Raw genomic sequence first — 22,919 nt, forward strand, 5'->3', positions numbered from 1 at the left:
ACACAGATCCCAGTTTTCTTTCCTTTTGTTTTTGTTTTCTTTTTAAACCAGGCTGCTCCATAACGAACTAGGGTGCAAGTTTACCTCTCTGGCAGCAAAGTTTGTTCCTTCGTTTTCCCTTCTGTCCCTGCTCCCCAGTCTCCTTTGTTATCTCATTGAGTCTCTATGTGATCCCAGAGTGGACCAACAGCACGCACAGCCGGGCTGCTCTGCTGAGCAAGGAGCTGTTCCCAGCACTGAGCTGCTGCTGCGTGCTCCCTGATGTTGGCACACACCATTTAAAGACAGACAGGAAAAAAACAAACAGGAAACAAACCCACAAAACTTACAGGTGAAATTTATTGTTCTCGTGGTGATTGCATGAGGATTTTCTCTGTGTGCATTTCCCTGTCTGGTGTGTTGTGCTGGGGGGGAGGTGTGCCCGGCCTGGTGGGAAGGGGCTCTCAGCAGGGCCAGGCCCCAGAGGCTGAGCGCTCAGAAACAGTGATGTTAACACATAGAGTTTGAGGAATCCTGTTTAAAAAAGCAGAAGAGGGGGGGAAAAGAAATGATAGTGAATTCGAAAAAGAAATCCATGTATTTAATGCAAGCAGAATGGCATTGTGTGTGGTACAATCACAAAGAAGCTGTTCTCGTAGCTATGAACTGTATTTATCCTTTGTTTTGTTCTTGTAAGGAAATGGGAATGCTTTCCCCACTGACAAAACTAAAGGACGATGTTTCCAATACCAGCCTGTCTATTGATGCTCTCGTGTTTACAAATTGTGTATACTTTTATTTCTTTGGTCTTATTTTAATTTTATTTTTGGCGTATTCTTTCAGGTCGTTTGCTTCGGTAATAAATGCAATTGTTTGTTTTCAAGTAATTGGTTTTCACCTTTTCATGTATTTGTACATTGTATATAGTTCTTCAGTATTAGAGGGAGGCGTATTGTTTGTCATATTTACAATATGTGTTGGTGCTCATTTGAGAAAATAAAATTTTCAAGTACTAAAGCTGTTCTTTCGTGTTGCTCCGTATACTGTGTGCACATTCTTCAAGGCTGAGGGCAGCAGCAGTTGGTTCTGGAGCACATGGTGCACTGAGCTCAGGAATAGGCTGACCATGCTCCTTGCTGGGCACCAAAAGCCCTTCAGCACCTGGAGGCTGTGCACATGGAGCAGGATCCTGCTGCCTGGGGAGCAGGGGGAGCACAGGGTGAGGCTGTGGAGCAGTCCACATGCCTGGGGTGGGAGCTGCTCTGCCATGCTTATGCCATAACACCTTTCTGAGCCATCTCTTGCAGGTGCTGGTGCTCTCCAATCTGTTATCCCCGGGTCCTGATCCTCGCTGCCCTCCTCTCTGAAGGCCTGGAGAGAAGCCCCCGTCAGGTTGGGAGCAGCACTTTATTTCAGGTGTCCCTCTTCATCCTGCCCTGATCCTGTGGCTGCTGCTCACTGTGACTCCAGAGCTGGCCAGGTAAGCTGGGGGAGCTGGTGGGGTCAGTGCCCCAAGGGCAGCACCACCCGCAAGCAGATGTGGTCCCAAGGAGGACAGTGTTTCCAAAATATGAGGCCGTGCCTCCGGGCTCGTCGTGGAAGTGGGCACGAGTGTGGTTTCTCCATCCTGGTCAAGACGAGTGTTTCCTCCATTAAGAGAGAGCTCACCTTGCCCCACTGCCCTGTGGGTGCACACGTGGCTGGGCAGAACGAGGCCGAAATCCCGGGGCGGCCGTGACCTTTCTACGTGGCCGGAGGACGGCTATAACGGGAGCACGGCTCAGCGCAGGCAGCCCCTGTCACAGCCACAATGATTTCTGGAGAAGACAATCACGGAGCTATAAATACCTCAGTGCTGTGGCCTTTCATCCCGGGGCAAGAGCAATCGGACACCCCGGGGCAGCCGGAGCTGTGCTGCTGGGTGACCGGAACGTCCCCGTCCCGGTTCGGTTAGGGACGCAGGCAATGCTGTGTGTCCTTCCCCTGCCATCTCTGCCTGCACTCACTGTGCATCAGAGGCAGCTTTGAGCTTTGCTCCCTCTGAAATTTTGCATGAAATCCCCGTGATTTCTGCACAAAAACCCCATGGGGAGACCTCCCAGCCCCGGGCAGGAGCTGCCCCTCACCTTGTTCTCCGTGTATGGAAACTTCGGCGTAGGTGCAGTGAGAGCTTGGAAAAAAAAAATGCAGTTCTTCCCCAGGGGCTCAGCCTCACCTCATGGAAACATAAAGGAGGTTTGTGCAACGTTTTGGACGCTTTACAGAAATAACAGAAGTATAGGAGCGTGCTTTTATATAGCTCTGCTTCCTCTTCAGGCTTGGGCTGGTGGTTTTTTCCGCTCGGATCAGGGTTGTCCCAGAACAGTGTTATTTTTGTGGAGGTTTCAGGACAGGAGCTGAGGTCTGGGTGCCCCAGGGGCTGTGATGGGGGGGACCTGGCTGTGCCCTCATCCTGCAGGGCTGGACACGGGGTGCTCCATGCATGAGTTCCCTGCGGCTGTAACGCACACCTCATTAGCTCAGCATCAATCACTGCTGGGCTTTCTCTACCAGACGAGGTGTGAAGGTGAAGCCAACCTCGAGCACCAATGCCCGGTGGGGGTGAGCTCCCAGACCACAGAGCTCCTGCTGCTGCAGGCACTGGGGCTATTAGCAGGGCAGTGCCACCTCTTTAGTCACAGCCACGTCACGCCTGGCACTTGTGACCGCTCGCACGTCCCATCCCGTGCTGCCTGGTATCCTAAAGCCAGGGGCTTCAGGCACACACGGGCACCAACATCCCCAGCCCTGTGGTGCACAACCTGTGCTGGGCTGCTGTGCTCTCTGTGCCCAGTCCTGGCCCCACTGCTGCCCGCCCTGGGCACCCCATGAACCTACATTGCAATCAGAAAAGTCCAGGGACCGGGCAAGGTTCAAACCTGGGGAAACAAACATTGCTGGCGAGGCCGATGGAGGGGAGCGTTCGGTTTGGATTAGCTGCCAGTGAGCAGGAAAAGCTGTTTGAAACTCGAGTCTGGAAACGTTTGAGCTAATCCCAGGTGAAAGCTGATTAAGGGCTCGACGGTGGGAGCTCGTCCCGTTGGTGTCTGTGGCTGTGCTGGGGGAACTGGGGCTGCAGGGTCAGTGAGTGGGCAGCACGTGGCCACTGCAGCACTGTGGTTCCCAAAGGGGCCCCGGTGGTGCTGGCGCTGAGCGTGTCAGCCCCGTGTGTGTCCAAGCAAAACATTCAGACTTTGGTCACTGCTTTCAGGGTTCTGTAACTGAGTTCTGTGGGGTGTGTGCCCTGCACGAGCAGTCTGCAGGTCTGGGCCAGTCTGCTTTAAACCTTTTAAATCATTTGCTCCATCTCACCCTCTCCAAGCGGCCACAGAAGTGCAGTGTAACAGCATCCTCTGGGCCACCCCAGGCAGCACGGTTTGTGCATTGCAGCTGGAAAACCACAGCACTTCCTGTAGGTGTAAGTGCTGCATCCTTTCCTGCATGGCACTCCTGCTGCCAGCACTGCTGCTCCAGCTGCGTAAACACCGGGCAGCACTCAGCACACGGCGTGTGGGGTAAACACAGTGTCATTTCCCTTCCAGAAAAATATTTACTTGCCTCTCTGGGCACTCTGAAATTGAAAACACATTCAGAGCAAGCTTGGATGGGGCGGCTTAGAATGGGTTTTTCAGTTCTGCCCCCCCAATCATGACTGCAGAGAGGGCTTTGTACAGCCCCAGCTCTGGGGGCCCTCAGCACAAAGCACTGCTGAGCTCGGGCTGTGCAAACAGCCCCAGTGCCATCAAAGCCCTGGGGGGGTGAGCTCTGCATGCAAATCCTACATGCATGGATTTGCGTTTGTCCGAATGCAGTTGGTGAGGTGGGAGCGATGCCTCTGCCCAGTGGTGCCCAACCATCTCCTGTAGCCACACACGTGGGCACCGTGCTGCTGTTGCCCTCACATTTACACCCTGCACAGAACCAGCCTTCCCTCTTTGCTGGGAAGCAGCATCCTGCAGCTCAGTGCCCAGCACTTCGTCAAACACTGTGGGCAAATTCAGCCCCACTCGCATTCAGCTGTGCTCCGCACTGTGAAGCCTGTGTTCAGGATGTATATATTCTTGGACTCTGGAAGCCTGCAGGCTGAGCAGCTCACTCCAATCCCTCATTTTCTCTTCCAGGGCATTGGAGCAGGCACAGTGCTGGGGACGTGCGGGGCCGCGCGAGCCCTCCTGTGGGCTGAGCCCCTGCAGCCACGTCACTATTTCTGTGCAGATTAGAGGGAAATTAAAATTAATCCTTGGAGTTCAGGGAGATCTCTGGGGCTTAGTGTTTTTTTGTCCTGATCGCTCATTATTTTTAGCAGCCGCTTTTTATTTTTAGCCTCTTGCAAGTGCTTCAAGTTCTCGTGCTCCCCAGCCCCGGGCAATCATCTCCCTCCCTTCCGCTGCACGTTAGCACCATGCTCTTGCTGAATTCCTTCTGCTGTGTTGCATCCCTCCTTCCCTCACCTAGAGAGGAGAGCCCTTTCTTTGAGCCCCTGTACCCGTGCTGCTGCATCCTTGCAGACCCGGGATCTTTTTGGAGGTGATTGTGCTCCTGAGCACGGGCCCCGCTCCGGGTGGCACTGAGAAATTGATTTCTTGATTACAGTCTAACACGTGGTGGTATAATTAAGGAAATCCTTCTGCTTCTGGAAGTCATTAGGAGGTGGTTAATTGGGATGGGGCTGGAGCTAGCTGCTGCAGGAGGTGCATGGCATCTCCACAGAGCCAGCAGTGCTGCGTGCCCCGACCAGGCCAGACGTTTGTTTGGGTTGGTTTGACTTCTGTGCATCTTTTCCCCTTCTTTTGCACGTTATGACATACTCCAAGGTGGTTTCCATGTCCCTACACAGCGTGTCCTCCTGCACTCTCAGTGCAGGTCACATTTTCAGGCTCCTGCTCACTCCCATTGCTTTTCTCAGGACACTTCCCAGCCCACACACTGTGCCCGGTCCCGTGGTGCCGGCTGTGGTTTGGGATGCTCCTTCCTGCCTTGGCAAAGGTAGAATTCAGCTCACAGCCCATCGCAAAATGTTAATGGAACAGTAAATTGCAGCTCTGTCAGACAGGGTGAGAGGATCCTCTCACGGTGGGCAGAGAGAAACATATTTTGAGGCAGAAAGAATTAATTAGGGAAAAATCAGTGTCTCTAGTCAGTTATTCACACAGGGAGCAGACGTGTCTGGTGGGCTTTTCGTGTGAGGATTGTTACAGAGGGATGAAATTTCAGGCGCTCAGATGCGATGTGCTGTGCTTTTTCAGGAGCAGTGAGGGTCGGGATGGGAAGCGATGGCAGATCCACGCGGCTGAGGCTGCAGGACGGAGGCAGCTGCCTACTGACACTGTGTCCCAGCTAAGGCACGTGCTGGAAACAGCTGCCAGTAATCGATGTGAGAAGTGCTCGTGCTGTAAAATCCCCCGAACCATGGGTGTGTGGCAGCTGTTGAAGGAAGGGGAGAATAGGGCAGTAATTTTCTTGGCCCCTGAGCAGGCTGCGATCGCATCCCCCAGCACTCGGCAGCAATCTGAAATGCACAGCACGCAGTGCCCTGAGCTGCTGCGAGGAGGGGCAGCAGCAAGCAGAGATTCTTTGTTCTGCTGCTCTGACCCAGCTTGCTGCAGTGTATCTGCTGCAGCATCTCAGTTGGGCATCTCAAAATGCAGGGGAACGGCGTGGAAAATAAGACAGGTTTCAAATGATCACCAGCAAAGCCACCTGCCCAGGGTTTGCTCCCACTCTGGGGGTGGTATCTGAGTGAGACACCTGCATTCACAGCTCGGCTGTACTGGCTGCTGGGATTCTTACCCAGATCATCTACAGAGCAGCTCCAAACCTCCCTTAGCTGCTACGTATGTGCCATGCAGAGTGCGCAGCATCAGCTGTCGCTGGTGCATCCATTTCAGACACAGCCACACGCACCGTTCTGCTGCTGAGGTCACTGAGCTGAGCTATAACGGCAGAGTGAGTCATGTTTTCAGCACGCTCAGGAAATCCTCCACTTCGGCTGAGATCAGAGGAAGCCATTAGTGAGGAGGGATGAGGATTCTTCTCCAAACAAAGGCAGACAACGCATAATTGCACTTCTGTAAATGCAGCATCACTTACAGAATTCAGGGCTTCACTCAGCATCTGGGGAAGCACCAAAACTTTGTTTCATCTGAAGATAGATGGGTGAGAACCACTGGGACCCTTACAGTTCCTCACTTCTTTTTCTAATCTGCATCATACGTTTTGGCTTGTCCATTGTAGCAATAAGAAACAGGTGAGGTTGGCAGGCCTGGCTCGGGCCCCATGCTTCCAGTAAGGTCAGGTTCTCAAAGGTTCTTTGAGTCAAATGAGGTTTTAAGTCTGATTCCTTTCTTTGTATGGCATAAGTTATCCCCAGGGCTGGAATCATTAAAACACATCTGCTCTGTGCGACTCGGACCGTTACCGCTGGTTCTGCAAACGATGTGAAATCAGCAGCAACTGGGAGTGTTTGTAGTCAGGGCCAGAAAGGCCCTTAGCATGCACTGATGGATCAAAGTTCCCTTATTTGTGGAGCATGATAGCTGAGGGTTGTGCGATAGCCCTTCCTCTGCAGCGCATGGAAGCACAATGCTTGCTGTAGCCGTGGCCGTTAATGGGAAGCGCAGCGTGGCTGCTCATCCCACTGCCTTCCCTTCGGAAGCATCACTTCAGCTGAACAAACTACTAAATTTAGTGGTGAGATCACACAGGCTCAGGTTGCATTCTGCAGAAGGTCAGGCCAGAGGATCTCCTGGTCCTGCCTGGTTTCCACGTGGAAATGCCATTTGGAATACGGCTGCCCAGCACCTTTCCGTGCTGGTGTGCAGCTGACCCTCAGCTCACACCCAGCTGCTTTTGTCGTGGGGGCACAGAGTGGGAGCATCTCATGCTGAAGCACTTCGGTGTTGCTGAGCTCCATTGCTGCTCGGGGGCAGTGCCTGGGGACAGCATGCTGCTGAGGGACCAAGAGCTGCACAGCGTCCAAGGGCTGGGGCTGTAGCAGCCTCCAGCCCAACATGGAGAGAAAACGGACTGTCCATCAACATTCATGAAGGACTGCAGTTTAAGGTCCACAATTACACAGGGGTGGGGGTTGGGGTTTGTTCCCTCCTTTCAGTGCCTCTTCCTTAAACCACGTTGGTCCACGTCTCAGGGCAGCAGTACGTATGTGCACTGCAGGATCGTTTCCAACTTTCCACCCCTCACCTGTCTGCTGTGTGTGAGGGTGGACGGCCACACAGAGCCCTGCATGGCAGTGCTGACAGCTGAGCCCTGATCCCACTGCCCACTCTGTGCTTAGATACAACAAGGGGGATGCCTTCTTTCTGCACTGCTCGTCCTCTTTTTTAATAACAATTCCCTGATAAGGAATCAGAGCCAGTGCTGCAGAAATCCATCTGCTGGAGCTGCTGGTTGGCAGGCAGGAGTGTGGCTCACAGGGTGCTTTGGGCTGTGCTGCTGCTCGGATCTGGAATTAAAGCTCTGGGATCTTTCTTCTAGAAAGCAGCCCCACTTTGAGATTCCAGACACAAAGCAATTATCTATCTTCGCTTGCTCAGTGTAATTAATAGCTGTGCTTTCCTTCACGGGCATCAAGGGATGCCACGTTCATCGTGGAACAGACTGCTCTGTCCAGAGCAGGAACTTGGGCCTTTCTTCTGTGAAGAGCAACAAACCTGTTGTGTACAACAGGAGGTTTGAATATTTCCCATATCCCACTGTAACTCTTCAGAAGAGAAAAGATATCCTCTGTTCAGGAAAGAAAAAATACATCCTCAGGAGTAAACGAGCACAGGAAGCTGGCAGAGCTGCAGCCCTCTATGGCCTCTATGTGTGATTTGCAGTTCTGTGTTAAGCTCATCCTTAGGACAGGAGCAATTCCATTCTTCTTTTGTAGCCTGAATGACACTGAGTTTCCCTACATAGCACCGTGGCTGGCAGAGCAGCTGTGCGGGTAGAGATGCATTTGTACAGTTATTAGGGCAGGGCATTGTGCTGGGATTACTGGGTTCCTCTCCCAGCTCTGCCTTTGATTTGTGGTGCACTCAGCCCCCTTAATTTGTTTCTGTTTTCCCCATCTGTGAAACTGAGATAACATCACAAGGGAACTGTAGAGTGTGGTTCATTAATGTTTATTAGACTGAGGGAAATCCTTAAATGAATGCAAGAGGGCAAAGTTCAGGACTGCCGAGAGGCTGATTAGACCCAAACCTGCTATTCCCAGCCTGGGAGGACCAAAAAGAAAATTGAAAAACCTTTCATTCCCTGGTGTGTGCCAGAAACAGCTGATAGAGATCCAAGGGGACTGCACACAGATATTCGTGCAGAAATGCATACCCATGAGAAATTTATCACTAAAAGCCCACCTGTAATCATAGTGGGGGGGCTCTGAGCATCCAGCAGGAAATCATAAGGCAGTGAGCAGCATCAGCAGGGTGAGTGAGCTACTAAAGGCAACACAGCGTTAGTGACTCAATGAATACAGTTCACCTTCATGCAGGGACGTACCCACGCCCCCATCGGCACTGTGCACATCTTCCTTGGGGGCTGCAGGTTGGTTACAGCAACCTCAGTGCCGGGCTGCTGGCTGCCAGGGCTCGCAGAGCTTGCACTGAGGTCGCTTCAGGTCATTGCTACGTGACTGCCTCAGTCCGGAACAGATTTATCCCAACACGGCGTGCCACCTTCAGGCCGTGCTGGCAGCAGAGCCGGGTGCACGGCCGGACCGCTGCGGCTCCGTGTGCCGTCATCCACCGCGCTGTGCCCGGAGGAGGAAGAGCTGCGGGCGCCTTGATGTCACAGCGCGGCTCAGGAGAGCTTTACAAGCGCTGCTCACCTCCCCCCGCGGTTGCGGGTGGGGGGAGAAAACCTAGAGGGGAAAATGTGGCAGATTTGAGGGGGTTCGGGGCTCGTAACGGGGGTGTACCGCTGGACGGGGCCGCGGTAAGAAGTCACGTGGCTCTATCGGGGGCGGGCCCTCTGGGAGGGCGTGGCTTGAACCAGAGAGGGCGTGGGTTATGCGTCAAGGGCGTGGTTTAAGCCGGAGGTCGGCGCGTCTTCGGCGCCGCTTCCGCGTGGCGTGACGTAAGCGGAGGGGCGGGGCTCACGTGACGGCGCGGCGCGGGGGTCCCTGAGGCGCGGCCCTCCCCCCCCGCCATGGAGGGCGGTGCGCTGCCCATCCGCCGCCACCGGCGGGCCCTGGTGCGAGCCGTCAGCGAGCGGCCCTTCCTCATCGTCACCGGCGAGACGGGCAGCGGGAAGAGCACGCAGCTGCCCAAGTACCTCTATGAAGCAGGTGAGGAGCCCCGCGCGCTGCGGCCTGCCCTCCGTGAGGGACGCGGCTCCGTGTGTCCGTCCGCCCTGACCGTTGTCCCCGTTGTCCCCTCAGGCCTCGCCGCGCACGGCGCCATCGGGGTGACCCAACCGCGCCGCGTCGCCACCATCTCTGTGGCGCAGCGCGTGGCCGAGGAGATGGGCTGCGCTCTGGGCAGCGTGGTCGGGTACCAGGTCCGCTTCGACGACTGCAGCGCTGAGGTACGGCCCCGCGGGGCGGGAGCGGCGGTGCCCGAGGTGTTCTAGGCGGGGCGTGCTCCGAAAGTAACGCCTCCTGTTTGTTTAGGCGGAAGCCACAGCGGATGCGAAGGGCGCGGCGGTGCTGTTTGATAGAGGAAATGCTCAGCTGCGGAACGCTGTGGTCGACGCCGTTAGCTGTGCGTTGTTGCCAGCGATGGGAGGGTGCCTGTGTGATGCGCTCGTACAAATCTGCACCAGCGGAGGTGACCCGCTGTCACAACTCCTCAGGTGCTCCCCTCGCTGTGCTCAGAGTGCACCACAGATGGCGGTGGGTGCAGTCACACACTCCCGTGTCAGGTGCCGTTCTGTCAGGCTGCCCTCTGTTGTACAGCAATAAAATGTAATGGAATAATGGTGGAAAGGTTCAGGTACTGCTGTCACTCCGCCAGTATTTTGGGCCAGCGTAATCAAACAGGAGGCATGACTTTTGGAGCAGCCCTGTTCTATGAGGTAACCTGTAACTCCTTTTTATGAAGGTTTTCAACACAGTGCAACTGAAACGTTGCCAAGCACGAGCAGTAATGTGCCTGAGCATGTGTGCAGCAATCTCAGCGTGTGTGCTGAGTGAATACCTGATCTATATAGCTGTAAATATCCAGCACAACAGCTGAATGTCTTATTAAACTTTTCAGGACACCGCCATCAAGTACATGACCGATGGCTGCTTATTGAGGCATATTCTGGCAGACCCTGTCCTCAGCAAGTACAGCATCATCATTTTGGACGAAGCCCATGAGCGGAGCCTCAGCACTGTGAGTGTTGCCTTCTTCAATGCCAGCTTTGTTCCTTATTGATCAGGGGGAACTTGGAACTCATTGGTGAAAATAATGAAGGTGTGCTACTCTTTCCTTCTGGTCTGTTCCCACAGAAGTACTTTACCCTTTTCTTGTCCTAAGACCGTAGGATCATTGCTTGGCTTATTACATGCTCTGTATCCTGAAAATAAGGTGCCGCCTGTAATCCAGTTGGAATTGTTGTGGCTGTTCAATTTGACAGCAATTATAGCTTGGCTGTCGTTTTGCAGTTGCTCAAAATGCTCAGGGTTTTGAGGTTAATGCTAACTCCACAATACTTTCAGAAACAACAAAGCCCACACAGTAGCAGGAAAGGCCATGAAACATCTTGCAAGGCCTAACGTCTTATAGGGTGTGTATGTGACTGTGCATTGAGATTATGGTATTTGGCTTATGGAAGTATCTAGACTGGCCTAAGTACAAAAATGTCACTCTGACCCTTTTGGGACAAGCAATGTGGGATTCAAGTGACCCAGGTCTCAAGAGACTGTTTTGTGAGTCACAGATATTGGGTGGGAGAGAGAGAACACGGGGAAGCCAAAGGACTTGCAGCAGGGAATCTATGCCTGCAGAGTCCTAAGGAGCCACGAGAATGGAAGGAAGTGAGCAACCCACTACTCAGGCTGGGAAAATGCAAAGTGCTTTCTGAATCCAAGCTCTGTCCTCAGCTGTCTGAAGGTGTTGCAAGTAAATGAGCAAGAGTGATGTAAGAAGTTGCTGCACCATCACCTGTAACTAACCAAAAGGAGCAGATTTTTAATCCACTGTGGTGTGCAGTAAGATTTACTGAAGTTATAACAAGAAGTAGTAGAACAAAGGAGGGTGCACACTCAGGTAGCATACTGGGTGAAGAAGATGACTTTTTTTTTTTTTTAATTGATCTGAGATATTGCTTACAATTGACTTTACCATGTGACTATAACAATGAAACGCAGAGAATTCTATTTATAGGCTGTGAGAGGAGCTGATGAAACATTACATTCTAGAAAGCTTATTTCATCAAGTGCTTCTAGCAGGACTGAGGAACTAATATGAATTGTTTCTGTTTCCTGTTAGGATATTTTATTTGGCTTACTGAAGAAACTGTTTCTACAGAACAAGCCACCAGGGAGGAAGACAGAAATGAAAGTGGTGGTGATGTCAGCCACCCTGGAGGTGGATAAGCTCTCAGAGTTCTTTGGGCATTGCTCAGTGCTCCATATTCCAGGAAGAAGTTACCCAGTAAAGGAGATATTCTGCAACCTGCTCAGCCCACGGGACACTGGAAGCTCTGCATATGTTACAGAGGTTTGGCCTGTTTTGCTTGATTTCTGTGTCATTTCTCTGCTCTTAGTATGATTATCATCAGTGTAAGAGCACGAGAGTCATCTGTTGGATTCTGTGTTCTTAGCATCTTCCCCTAGTGTGGGGAACAATTAGCATTGTGAGGTTCTTGAAAGAGTGTTCCCAGCTGATGTTGGCTTGTTTGTGGCTTGTTTCAGGCTGTAAAAGTGACACTGGATATCCACTTAAATGAACCAGAAGGTGACATCTTGGTTTTTCTGACAGGTAAGACTGTTATTTCAACAACTGATGGTCCTGTGAGGCAAAGTATTGTGTTATCAGCAAAAACAGCACAGCTCTCCAATTACTTTAGAAGTCTCAGTCTCAGGGCAGTAAACAGAGAAAAGGAAGTTGCAGATTGACAGTCAGCCCTTTCAATTGATAGTTCTTAGAGCATATGTTGGTGTACCCAGCCTGATGAGACATGAAAAATATTTACAAGATTGGTACATCTTTTACATGTTTAGAGCTACTCTGCATTTGTGTTGTGCCAGATTTGCTCTTTATTTGTATGGTTTTGCTTTGATACTACTTCATGAAGGTACTAATTCTGTATCTCCAAAAACCCACATCAGCATATGGACCAGGCACACACCAGACATTCATCTTTTAAGGAAAATCCTCAGTAAGAGGCACTGTGGAAAGACTGGAGTGTCACACCTAGCAGCTCGTAGTACTGCTTCCTTCTTGCAGTGGGGTGGATGACTGTAAGTCAGTCACTCTTGCAGAAGCATTGCAACTGAGGAAGGCAATGTTGTAGTTAAATAGGCCACTTAAGTGCTCTTGTATGTTTTTTAGGTCAGATGGAGATAGAAAAAGCTTGTGATCTCCTTTTCAAGAAAGCAGAGTCTATCGATTACCGGTACGAAGTACACGATCGATCTATTGAGGGACTGCTTATCTTACCTTTGTATGGGTCAATGTCAACAGGTGAGAGCGTGTGATACTATGTGGAACTTAATTCTTGGAAGTGTTACCTGCAGGAGTTATTACAAACAGCATCCTACCCAACAGTTTTCATTGTGATTGGAAAAATGGGCATTCATTAATCGGTTTGTTTTAGCACCCTTTGATTTTGTTTGTTGGTTTTTGTTTCTGTCCTGTTGACAAGCTAAACCAACTTGAGTGTTCTCTGAACTGGCACAGTAGGCTCCAGCCATAATTCCTTTCTGCTGGAAATGGTGGAAATGGCAGGATTGACTTCATATAGTATCAGGGCTTCCAGCTTAGAATTATTTATTTCAACACTGAAAGCTCAGGTGTCTTATTTAGTTCCTCACATTTCATTTTATTTAGGAAAGACACTGGAAGTATTTTGTCAAAGATGAAGGTAGACCTGTAGCAGAAGATTGAAAGAACACAGAGTTACCCAGCATGGAAAGCATAGGTTATCAGCATGAATCATTCTGTTGTATTTGGTGGCAACACGACAGATAATTTTGAAGAGTAAAAAACAAAGCACTTTACCCTTTGTCAAACACAACTGTTGTATTTTTGGATGATCTTGAGTGCAGGGTTTAAATGCCCTCTCTGGTTCCTAAAGTATGCTAAAATCTTGTGTTTTCTTTTCAAATTTCATTGAAATGAATTTCTGATTAAACATCTGATTAAGTTTGTATAGTGTCAGAGATGTGACTTGATGTCAGAGCACTGCTTCACCAACTGCTTATCATTTTAGATCAACAGAAGAGAATATTTTTGCCAGCTCCCAAGGGAATCAGAAAATGTGTGGTATCCACAAACATTGCTGCAACATCTCTCACCATTGAAGGCGTCAGGTATTGTTTCCTGTCCCTCTCAAAAGGTGTAACAGAGGGAATAATTCAGAAAGCTTTACTAGATTTGGAAAAACTCATTTGAATTCCTTCTGCTTCTGTACCTGACCAGTAATTACCTGCTGCCTTTGTGTGTGTGTGGTGGATTAAAAAAAACCATTGATGCTATTGGGTAGTCTTTCAGATGACTAATATTGTTGGAACCTAGTTTGAAATTGAATTTCAGCTCCATTAAATCAGCATAATCTTGTTGGGTGTGGGGAGGTATTATCTGTAACATCCTGTAGACTGAAGCATTGCAGGGCTGTAGCTATCCAGCACATTGCAACTCCCTTTTTGCAGCAATTGTAGCAGAAATGTGTTCTGGCTGTGATTGTATGTGTGTGGCAGCTGCAGGTCTGTCTGTTGAGACCTCTGTTGTTTTTCTTCTCTGACAAATGATGAATCTTTTCCAGGTATGTTGTAGATAGTGGATTTGTGAAGCAGTTGAATCATAACCCTCGAGTTGGCTTGGACATACTGGAAGTGGTTCCCATTTCAAAGTAAGTTTGAAAAAGGTAATTTGCATGGTGTTTCTGGGCTTTGTAATTTAAAGCCGTTTCATTTGGGGCTTAGGAAGTGGTTCAGGGGATGTCATTTCTTACAGACACAGACATTAAGGAGTTGAGAATGCGTTGTCTGTCTCCTGAACAGTCTTATGTTTGCAGAATATAGCACTTTGTTTCAGAGAAGTTTAAAAAGATATATGAAAAGAAGTAAAAATTAATCTTCCTTTGCATAATTCTTCTTTGTTCTGCTGTTTCTTGTATAGCTGGCTTTCTCAGTTGCTGCACTTTGTATTATGTCTTCCATTTAAAAGCACAGGAATTGCTGTTGCCTGTCATAATCACGGGTGCTGTTTTGCATAACACCAGAATGGCTCGAGGTGTTTTTTTGTTTGTTGGTGAGTGGTTTCATTTTCTAGTTTTTATCATTTTTCCCTCCCTGCCTTTCTGTTTTGGCAGGAGTGAAGCAATGCAGCGAGCTGGCCGAGCTGGCAGGACGTCATCTGGGAAGAGCTACAGGCTGTACAGCACAGAATTCTGGGAGCAGTGCATGCCTGATCACACAGTTCCCGAGATCAAGAGAACCAGTCTGACATCTGTCATCCTGACCTTGAAGTGCCTTTCTGTGCATGATGTCATAAGGTAACCCCTGTGAGGAAGAGGGATTATCGTTTTCTTCCTGAGTCTCAGAGGCAAGGCAGCACAGGCACCAGTGGCCTGCTGGCAGGAGCCGGGATTAGATCCCTGGCCAAATGTGATGGTGCAGTACAATCAGCTTGTCAGCTTTTCTGTTCCTCTCAGTCTTTAATGACAGGTTGGATCCTGAGCCCAGGTTCATTGTTCGTCTGCCAAAACTGCCTCTTTATCTCTGAAATCATCAGTGTTCCCTGTGTTCTTTTATTGTAATTCTTCACAGTGAGGCTCTGTGTTGTGTCACACTCATACACTGAGACTGCTTATGCACACTGTGGTCAGTTGTTTCTACTGGAAGGTTACGAAAGTATTTTAATAAATGTGAAAAGTAACAAAGCTTAACTGTGAATCTGAACAGTAAGATTTTTACTTTATTTCTTTTACTGTAGATTTCCCTATTTGGACCGTCCTGAAGAAAGGCATATTTTAGAAGCTCTCAAACAACTTTACCAGTGTGATGCTATTGACAGGTAAAACTGAAAGGGTGTGGCAACTACATGAATTGAAATTTAATTGTTCAATTATTGTTAATGACTTATTCGTGTGGGCTAAAGGACTTCCCCATCAATAGATTGTTTCCTCATTTCACCAGGAAGTTAGCTACTGGATTTTTAAAACACTCATTGTAAAATTAGGGTTAGAGCATGGCTTAGAAGTTGAGAGAGATGAATCTCTTTGCATTGCCCTAGAGTTCCTGAGTAACCACATACGAATAACTTCAACTCCTTATGAGTAGTTCCTGATCCCAGAGTGGTGTGACAAAGATACTGAGGCAGTGGCTATGAGGCCCATCCAAGAACTCAAGACAGGAAGGGAGATCTTATCCTTAGCTTCCAGGAATTCTTCTTGCAAATAAATAAAAAACATCTTAAGCATCTGCTACACTTCAGAAGGCAGCTTGGCCTGCCATGGGTTAGGCATAGACAATCTGAAGGAAGGTGAAACTTTTTGTCTTTCCTGCTTTTTATCCATATATGGTGGCTGACATTGTACGTGCATGTTCTGATTTACATTTAAACCTTCTTCTGTTGAATCTGGTGTTTGGATCTTTTTCCTGGGATAAGGAGAGGCCACGTGACGAGGCTGGGTGAATTCCTGGTGCAGTTTCCCCTCCCTCCCAACCTGTCCTGTGCTGTCATAAAAGCTGCTTCTCTTGATTGTGAAGATATGCTGCTTCCCATTGCAGCCATGTTGTCTGTGGAAAATGTCTTCATTCGTCCAGGTAGGAAGCCCCTTACCTCAAAGCAGCTTTGGGTGGGTGGGAAATTCTGCTTGGACAGGGACTTCTCAGACAGTGGCTAGACAGCACACACTGCTTCACTTGGAGACCTTTTCTACAGATCCTTTGTGTTTGTTTGAGGGCTTTCTGGGGTGTATTACCATATGTAGTTTTCTGTGCTAATACTTTGAGGCCATTCGTATCTTAGATGTATCTCAAGGTTTTAAAATGGGAGCTGATTCTGCAGTTTGAACAATGGTAGAACAAACCTTTACTTGAGGGCAAAAAATACCCTGCTGGGGAGCAAGCTGGTCTCCAATGCTCGGTCCAATGCTGTTGGAGGCTATTTGCCTTAAATGAATGCCTTAAATAACCTGTATATTGCAGTGTGGGGAAGATTCCTCCGGTGCAATGCTTCGTCTCCCAGATCTGTAGGGAACAATGTTAGGATTAGAACAAATATCCAGGTGCCCATGCTGTTCTTACAGCTTTCTGTGCTCTCGGAGGCAGGACATTTTGCATGCTAAGAACAAGGCTTTGGAATAGCCACTGTCTGAAGTAGTGTGGAATTGGGTTGTATTTTTCCCACAGCTGTGAGCTGTGCAGTGACATGTGGGTAAGCTGGAGGATTGCTGAGAGGTCATAAGAGGGAAAGCTGTGCTACAGGAGGAGGGGAAAAAAGAAAAAGACGAAGAGCACACCAAAGCAGATGTTTTGTTGGTGGTGTTTGTTGGTGTAATTATAGATCAGATGGACTGATGAATTACATTTTAAGGAGCAGGGTTACCTACAGATTGGTTTATTTGTTCAATAACTCTATTTAACTGAATAAAGCTTTCAAGTTACTGTGGGAAGCTCAGTATGGAACTGCCTCCATTTCCAGTGTTTTTCTAAGTGGGAAGGGTGATTTTGCTGCCATTCTGACCTAGAACCTCTCTCAGATGTTAATCTCAGTCTCCCTTGTCCTCCTTCCCATCTCTTTTTCCCTTCACCTTGATCCTCCAGCGTGACATCCCATCCCCAAGTGAGTAAAGGCTGTATGTAGCACAGTCTTTGTGGGAGACCTTTGTCCCCTTCAGGTCACTCATTGGCTCAAGCCCAGTTATCTCCGTAGTGTATTAACTGTGCCCGTTAGTGCAGTGGCTGAGGACACTGCTGGTAGTACAGATAGTTTGGGTTCTGTCCCTTCAGGAGTCTTTCCCAGTCCCACAAATGTGTGTTTGCTTTCCCATCCTCCATCTGCCAGTATGCACTTGTTATCTGTTCAGCCAGCACACGCACATGTGGTCATTATGCTCCATCATACATTAGGACACAAACACAGACTTGCCATTCTGAAGACAGTTGTTTGTGTGTGATATGGATGTGAACAGGCCCCCTTACTTCATTCGTCAGTATTACTCATAGTGTCCACAAACTTCTGACATCTGTAGCACATCCACTACACAGTACACCTTTGCCAATCACTCTGTGCCAAGGGGAATAGATTGTACTGGGGAAGGAATTATTTGGTGTTCAAAACATGGAAGGACACTTTGGAAATGTTGCTTTTATCTGGTACATTCCTAGTGTTTGGTGAAGGTGAATTCCCACTAAACTCATAGAGGATTGTTTTTTAGAGGTTTATTTTTTTAAGACCTCTGTTACTATGGCACTCAAGCAGTAGAACAAAAGCTGAGAGTTGTGGATTAGGTGCTGTACTGGGGTGTTTGCCTCAGGGCAAAACTGCCCCTTGATCCCTGTGAGCTGTTTGCTTAGGATTGCTGTTCCTTCATCTTCTCATGTTGGCATCTGAATTGGCTGGTAGTCTTCATCTGTAGTGCTGACTAATGAGATTAATGGCTGATTTAATTGCATCTTTGTATTCTTGTTAGTCTGTAGTAGAAGAGAGGGAAGAACTGTAAGTGCAGCATGAGTAGAGCTCCGAGACCATCAAATGCACTTGGAGGAGAAAGAGGAGTGATAAATAAAGATGACTTTGTTAAAGTGAGGTATAACTTATTTCCTCAGGTGATCCTCAGAAGCAAAAGGAGGCAGAACTTCAACACCAGGAGCTTTCCTCACAAGTGGGAGGATGCAATGACTTTGCAACCCTCTTAAACATTTTTGAGCAGTGCAAAACAAGGTATAAAATGATTTGTCATGCCAACTGGTTTTGTATTGCTTTCAACTCCCAGCTGCTCGTGGTTTTAAAATATATTCCATCTATGCAAGTGTATGTGCTCATTCGTAATTGCAGATTTATTTCTTATTGAGATGTGTAATTTGAATCAAAACACCTATTATTTAAGCTAACAAAGTGTCTGGCTGTGTAAGGTTGCCTTCTTTGTACGACTGACAAAAAATAGAGGCAACTTTCTCCCTTCACTTTACAAAGGGCTTCTTTATAATACAAGTATTTCTGTTCCCAGCAAGTCTCCTTCAGCTTGGTGCCACAAATACTGGATCCATTGGAGAGCTGTAAAATCTGCTTTCAGTGTGGAGAAACAGCTTCGGGAAATAACCAGTAAACTGAAACAGGTGAAAAATGCACTGGTGGTAAACCATGGTTACACAAGTTTGTATTTGAGATCTGTTCAGATGGCTGATGTCTTACTCCAGTAGAAACTAATGTGTTTAGTATTTGTTAGAGCATCCTTGCTGCAGTTTGTGTAACCAACATATCTAGGGGTGGCAGCCTGCAGGAAGGAGGGTTTATTCCATTCCTCGTGGTTTCTGTGGGGTGAGAAACCTAAAGCATGAAGTCTGTGGGATGGAGGGATCATGGAGAAGTTTTCTCTAGCAAAAATCCTTACTCAAGTTATTGCTATTATTCATCTAGCTGCCAGACTTCCCTAAAGAGACGTTTGAAGGTTCTAGAACTGAAATACTACGGAGATGTCTGTGTGCAGGATACTTCATTAATGTAGCAAGGAGGTAAGTAATAAGTCTTGGAAAACTTGCAGGGAAAGAGACGCTATTAAAAGATGTAGCTGCATGTTGAAACAGAATAGCGAGAGTGTGCTGGTGGTAAAAGTAGCAAAGTAGCAATTGAAGCTACAGGTGATCTTCTGCAGAGGGCTAGGAATCTGCTCTGCCCTCTAAGCCTCCTTACATCCCGGGCAAGTTGCTTACTCCTTGGAACAGTAGTTTTGAAAACATCTGTTAAATGAACTTGCAAGCTAGTGAGTATTTCCAGGTATTAAGTTAAAACACTTTGAAGATGTAAAGCATTGGTTCAGTAAGTAAAATTTTTCACAACCCTTTTAGATCTGCAGCCAGGACCTTCTGCACGATGGATGGGCATGGCAGCATAGTCTACATCCATCCTTCATCTACAGTAAGTTGCCAAGTTCTGTTCATAAAGTAGCAAAGGGTCTGTAAAAGGAATCCATGTGAATTCTGTAAGAGTCCATGTAAACTCTTCTTCTCTGGTTTGATTTGTGGTAACTGTGTCTGGGAGAAACACTGATGAAGTGTTACCAGAGTCAAGTATTCGTTTTGAGAGTGAGGAAGAGACTTGCATCTTCAAATCAGATAAATGTTTGGTTTGTGAAATGAGTGCTATATAGGCTGAGCTTTCTCTCTGTCTGTTTTTGGATTTTCTGGGCAATTGTGAACGAGTCTTGCTGCAGTTTCTCTCTCTGAAAAATTAAGGTAATGTCAGCTCTACCTCATTCCTGCATCTGAACTTGCAAGATACTGTAGTAGAGAGTGCCTTTGAATTTATTTGTATCAGTTCTGAAATAATCTTTATATTTTTAAGCTCTATGACCAGGAGACTCGACTTGAGTGGATTATCTTCCACGATGTCACAGTGACATCCAAAATCTATGTCCGGACGGTGTGTCCCGTCCGCTATGAGTGGGTCAAGGACTTGCTGCCCAGACTACATCAGATTGATGCGTATGAACTGAGCAGCGTGGCACGGGAAGAAGTAACTGAAGAGGAAATAACCAGGTGGAAACATAAGGAGGACCTCAGGAGGCAGTGTGGTAAGCACATTGCTGGTCTATGCCTGTGTCACACACGGCTTTCTCAGTTGTCTTGAGCATGTTTATGGTATTCTGCCATGAAACACATTCTGGACTACTGTTAATCTCCATGTGCTTGACACGTTTGATATATTGTTCTGCCTACTGGTCCTTTCTGTGTTCTCTTTCTTTTGGTTTAGTGTTGCTGACTGAAGCAGAACTTAGCCAAGAGTGGAATAAAAGCATTTCATCTGCTATTTAAGTTTGCAGAGGATATCCAGTCATAGAAATTATGAGTTGCTAAAATAACATTGACCTGAGGGATAGAATCCCACAGGACTATTTATATATATATATACATCACAGTTTGGTGAATATCTCTTTCTGACAATAAATTTAATGCCATATATTTGAGTAAATTGTCATTTAATTAAAACTGGTGCACGCTAACTGATCTGGCTGCTTGACATTCTTCAGATTTTTCTGTCAGCAGGTTTTGTAGAGCAGCCAGATGTTCAAAGGGCCTCTTTACTCTGGAGCTGACCCTTCCAAAATATTAATGTAATGCACAGCACTTGCAATCTAGATTCTCTTCAGTTTCCTTAGAATGGAAAAGCTGTAGACTCTTGTGCTGGATCAGCAACTGTTTCTGTCTTGTGTCACTGTATAGAACAGGCACTTTAAACAGTAAAAATACAAATTGGATTGGGTTGATAAAATATCCTGCTGGAAAGGATATTTGAATGGCTGGAAAACAGAGGGGGAGCCTCATCTATTGATCATACCTCCAGGGAGCTGAGGGTGGCCTTAGTTCTCCTTATCTCCCTTAACTTTTTTACTTTACTTGGCAATTGTAAGTGAATTTGAGATCATCCTTAGAAGTGTTCCAGCTTAAGTAAAAACGGGTATTTGAAGGGCTGACAAAAGCTTTGAATTACTGCTTTTTCTAAAGCAAACAAAAAGACCCAAAAAACCTGAAAGTGTCTCCTGCTTTTCTTTCTTTCTGGGGAAAAAAAAAATGCTCCCAAGGTCTTAGCTCAGTGGATGCATTCCTAAGGATGTCTGAGCACTTTTCCCACTGCTTTATCTGTGTGTTACCCTCCCTCTCTCTCCTATCTCCAGAAACTTACATTTTATTCTAAACATTTTTCCTGTTCCCACTGCTGTCCTTCTACCTAAACCTGAGTTTGAGATGTGGAATTTAGAGGAGAAATGCCTGTACAGAATACAAAGATGCACAGTAATTCTTACAATAAAAAGCAAGATGTACTTGTGGGGGCAGGATGAGCCCAGCTGCAAATATTGACATGGGATCGAAAGCATGATTTATTTATTCTTTCTCCCTTTTGTCATACTGTCTGTTTTCTCTGAAAGTCATCTGAATGACTGACTGATGCATGGGAAACATCTAAAATTCTTTTGGGTTTTTGGACATTGTACAAATAGGAAGAATTGTGATTGAACACAAATACTGTATGTCTCTTTCTCTCCACAGAAGGAGTCAAAGACAATCCTGCCAAGAAGCTGGAGAAAAGGAATGATGATAAATCAATTCAGGATGCCAGAGCTCGCTATCTTGAGAGAAAGCAGCAAAGAGCACAGGGTTTAAGTGGCCCATTGAAAGAAGTGAGCTAACACTGATGGCTGTGCTGCTCCCAGTACTGGGAAGGGCAGCTGTTCTGGCTGTGTTTGCACAGTGTAAAATGGCAGTCCGGAATGATGGAAGAGTGCTGCTATGTGGTGAGTTGAACTGCTGAGGTGCAGGGAGGTGATCTTCTTTTCTGCTTTCTTGCAAGGAAAAGTTACCAAGCTGAATTTTGTTGCCGTGTGTCACAGGCAACGATCTTGTGGCTTCAAATGTGGATGAAGACACAATACCTACTGTGGTGCCAATTCTGTGGCATTTAGTTGGCTTAGGAAGGGCTCAGTGCCTTTTAATAAAACTTATTTAATTTTTTTTGTTGTTTTTTAAAGGAGTGGAATTGTCACTTTTTGTCTGAGTTACCTTGTATGGCTATGGCTGTGCCATCTTTATCTGATGCTCAGGAAAACACATAGGAAGTGCTCTTTTAATGATAGAATCGTCTTGATCTAAATTCAAAAGGATGATTGCCACGTGCATTCTCTCCCCACAGTATGATTCCTTCTGTGAATTGTGCTGCACTGTGCACAGCAGTGGTTGGGGTGAAATGTTTTTGTACAGAACACATTTTGTAGATGTTTTCATACTGTTTTTGGTCAGGGATGACTTAGATTTAGGTCTGAAAAATGACTGTATAAAGAACTGCTAGCTTTTTTTTCCTAGTAGAACAAAAGAGCCACGATGCTTTGTCATCATAAAGTTGATTTCCTTAGCAGTAACTAACTGTCTAATTCTGTCACTTTAATCCCAGAATGTAAAAGCTACAGTAAGCTGTATTTTTGTCTAAATGATTTCCAAAGCACACGAAGGAGCTGCTGTCACTGTTTTGTGCCTCGTGTGCTGCTGTTGCTGCTGTGTGGCAAGGGAGGAGCTGCATAACTCAGCCCGAGCACGTGGTGTCACGCAGGGAGCGCAGGGAGCGTTGCATCCCCACCCAGGCTCAGCGTGGGGGGCTTTTGTGGGCGTTGTGGCAGTGCTGCTCTTCCTAAAGGAAGCAGTAAGGCTGTGCTTCCCTCTTTTTGCCACTGCACCTACGAAAATGGAGGGAGGGGGAAGAAGCACGCCTCGTGACTGGCCTTGCAGGGCTGGAAGAGGCCGAAGGGGCCGCAGTGCTGCGGGAGAAGCCAGCAGGCTTTATTTACTACCGCGGAGCCTGACGTACTGCAAACCAACCCATCCCCGCTTGCCATTTTCTCCCACCTCCAGTTCGCACTGCCGGCTGCAGCTGTGAGCACCGCTGCCCCCGGGGTTCCCATTTCAATTACTCCGTTTTTCAGCGGAGGGCTGTGTCCCCGCCCCGTGGGGTTATGACACAGCACCGCCCGCAGCGCAGCGCCCACCGACGGGGAACGGATCCCCCCGGGGCCCGTCCCCATGGCAACCGCCCCCA

The 22,919-nt window shown here is 47.7% G+C and overlaps 1 protein-coding gene across 1 annotated transcript; it reads left to right on the forward strand.

Moving 5' to 3' along the window:
• Positions 1-9,168: 9,168 nt before the first annotated feature.
• Positions 9,169-21,860, forward strand: DHX40 (DEAH-box helicase 40). The gene is made up of 17 exons (XM_065732044.1): positions 9,169-9,307; positions 9,401-9,546; positions 10,218-10,337; positions 11,436-11,666; positions 11,861-11,927; positions 12,501-12,632; positions 13,381-13,480; positions 13,933-14,019; positions 14,482-14,664; positions 15,105-15,185; positions 15,780-15,937; positions 17,945-18,059; positions 18,346-18,454; positions 18,756-18,850; positions 19,184-19,253; positions 19,680-19,908; positions 21,383-21,860. Exons 1-17 carry the CDS (start codon positions 9,169-9,171, stop codon positions 21,520-21,522), a joined length of 2,202 nt encoding a protein of 733 aa, XP_065588116.1. The 3' UTR covers positions 21,523-21,860.
• Positions 21,861-22,919: the final 1,059 nt, after the last annotated feature.

This window comes from Cyrtonyx montezumae, unplaced genomic scaffold (assembly GCF_038088225.1).
Source record: "Cyrtonyx montezumae isolate F1298 unplaced genomic scaffold, pur_monq_1.0 scaffold_15, whole genome shotgun sequence".
Lineage (NCBI taxonomy): Eukaryota > Metazoa > Chordata > Aves > Galliformes > Odontophoridae > Cyrtonyx > Cyrtonyx montezumae.

What these genes read in the sequence shown, in the direction of transcription:
- DHX40 (XM_065732044.1), top strand. Translation starts at nt 9,169, where the DNA reads ATGGAGGGCGGTGCGCTGCCCATCCGCCGCCACCGGCGGGCCCTGGTG. An exon ending in TCTGTGCATGATGTCATAAG is followed by an intron (nt 14,665 to 15,104) that starts GTAACCCCTGTG and finishes CTTTTACTGTAG; the next exon opens with ATTTCCCTATTTGGACCGTC. An exon ending in TTTGAGCAGTGCAAAACAAG is followed by an intron (nt 18,060 to 18,345) that starts GTATAAAATGAT and finishes TTCTGTTCCCAG; the next exon opens with CAAGTCTCCTTCAGCTTGGT.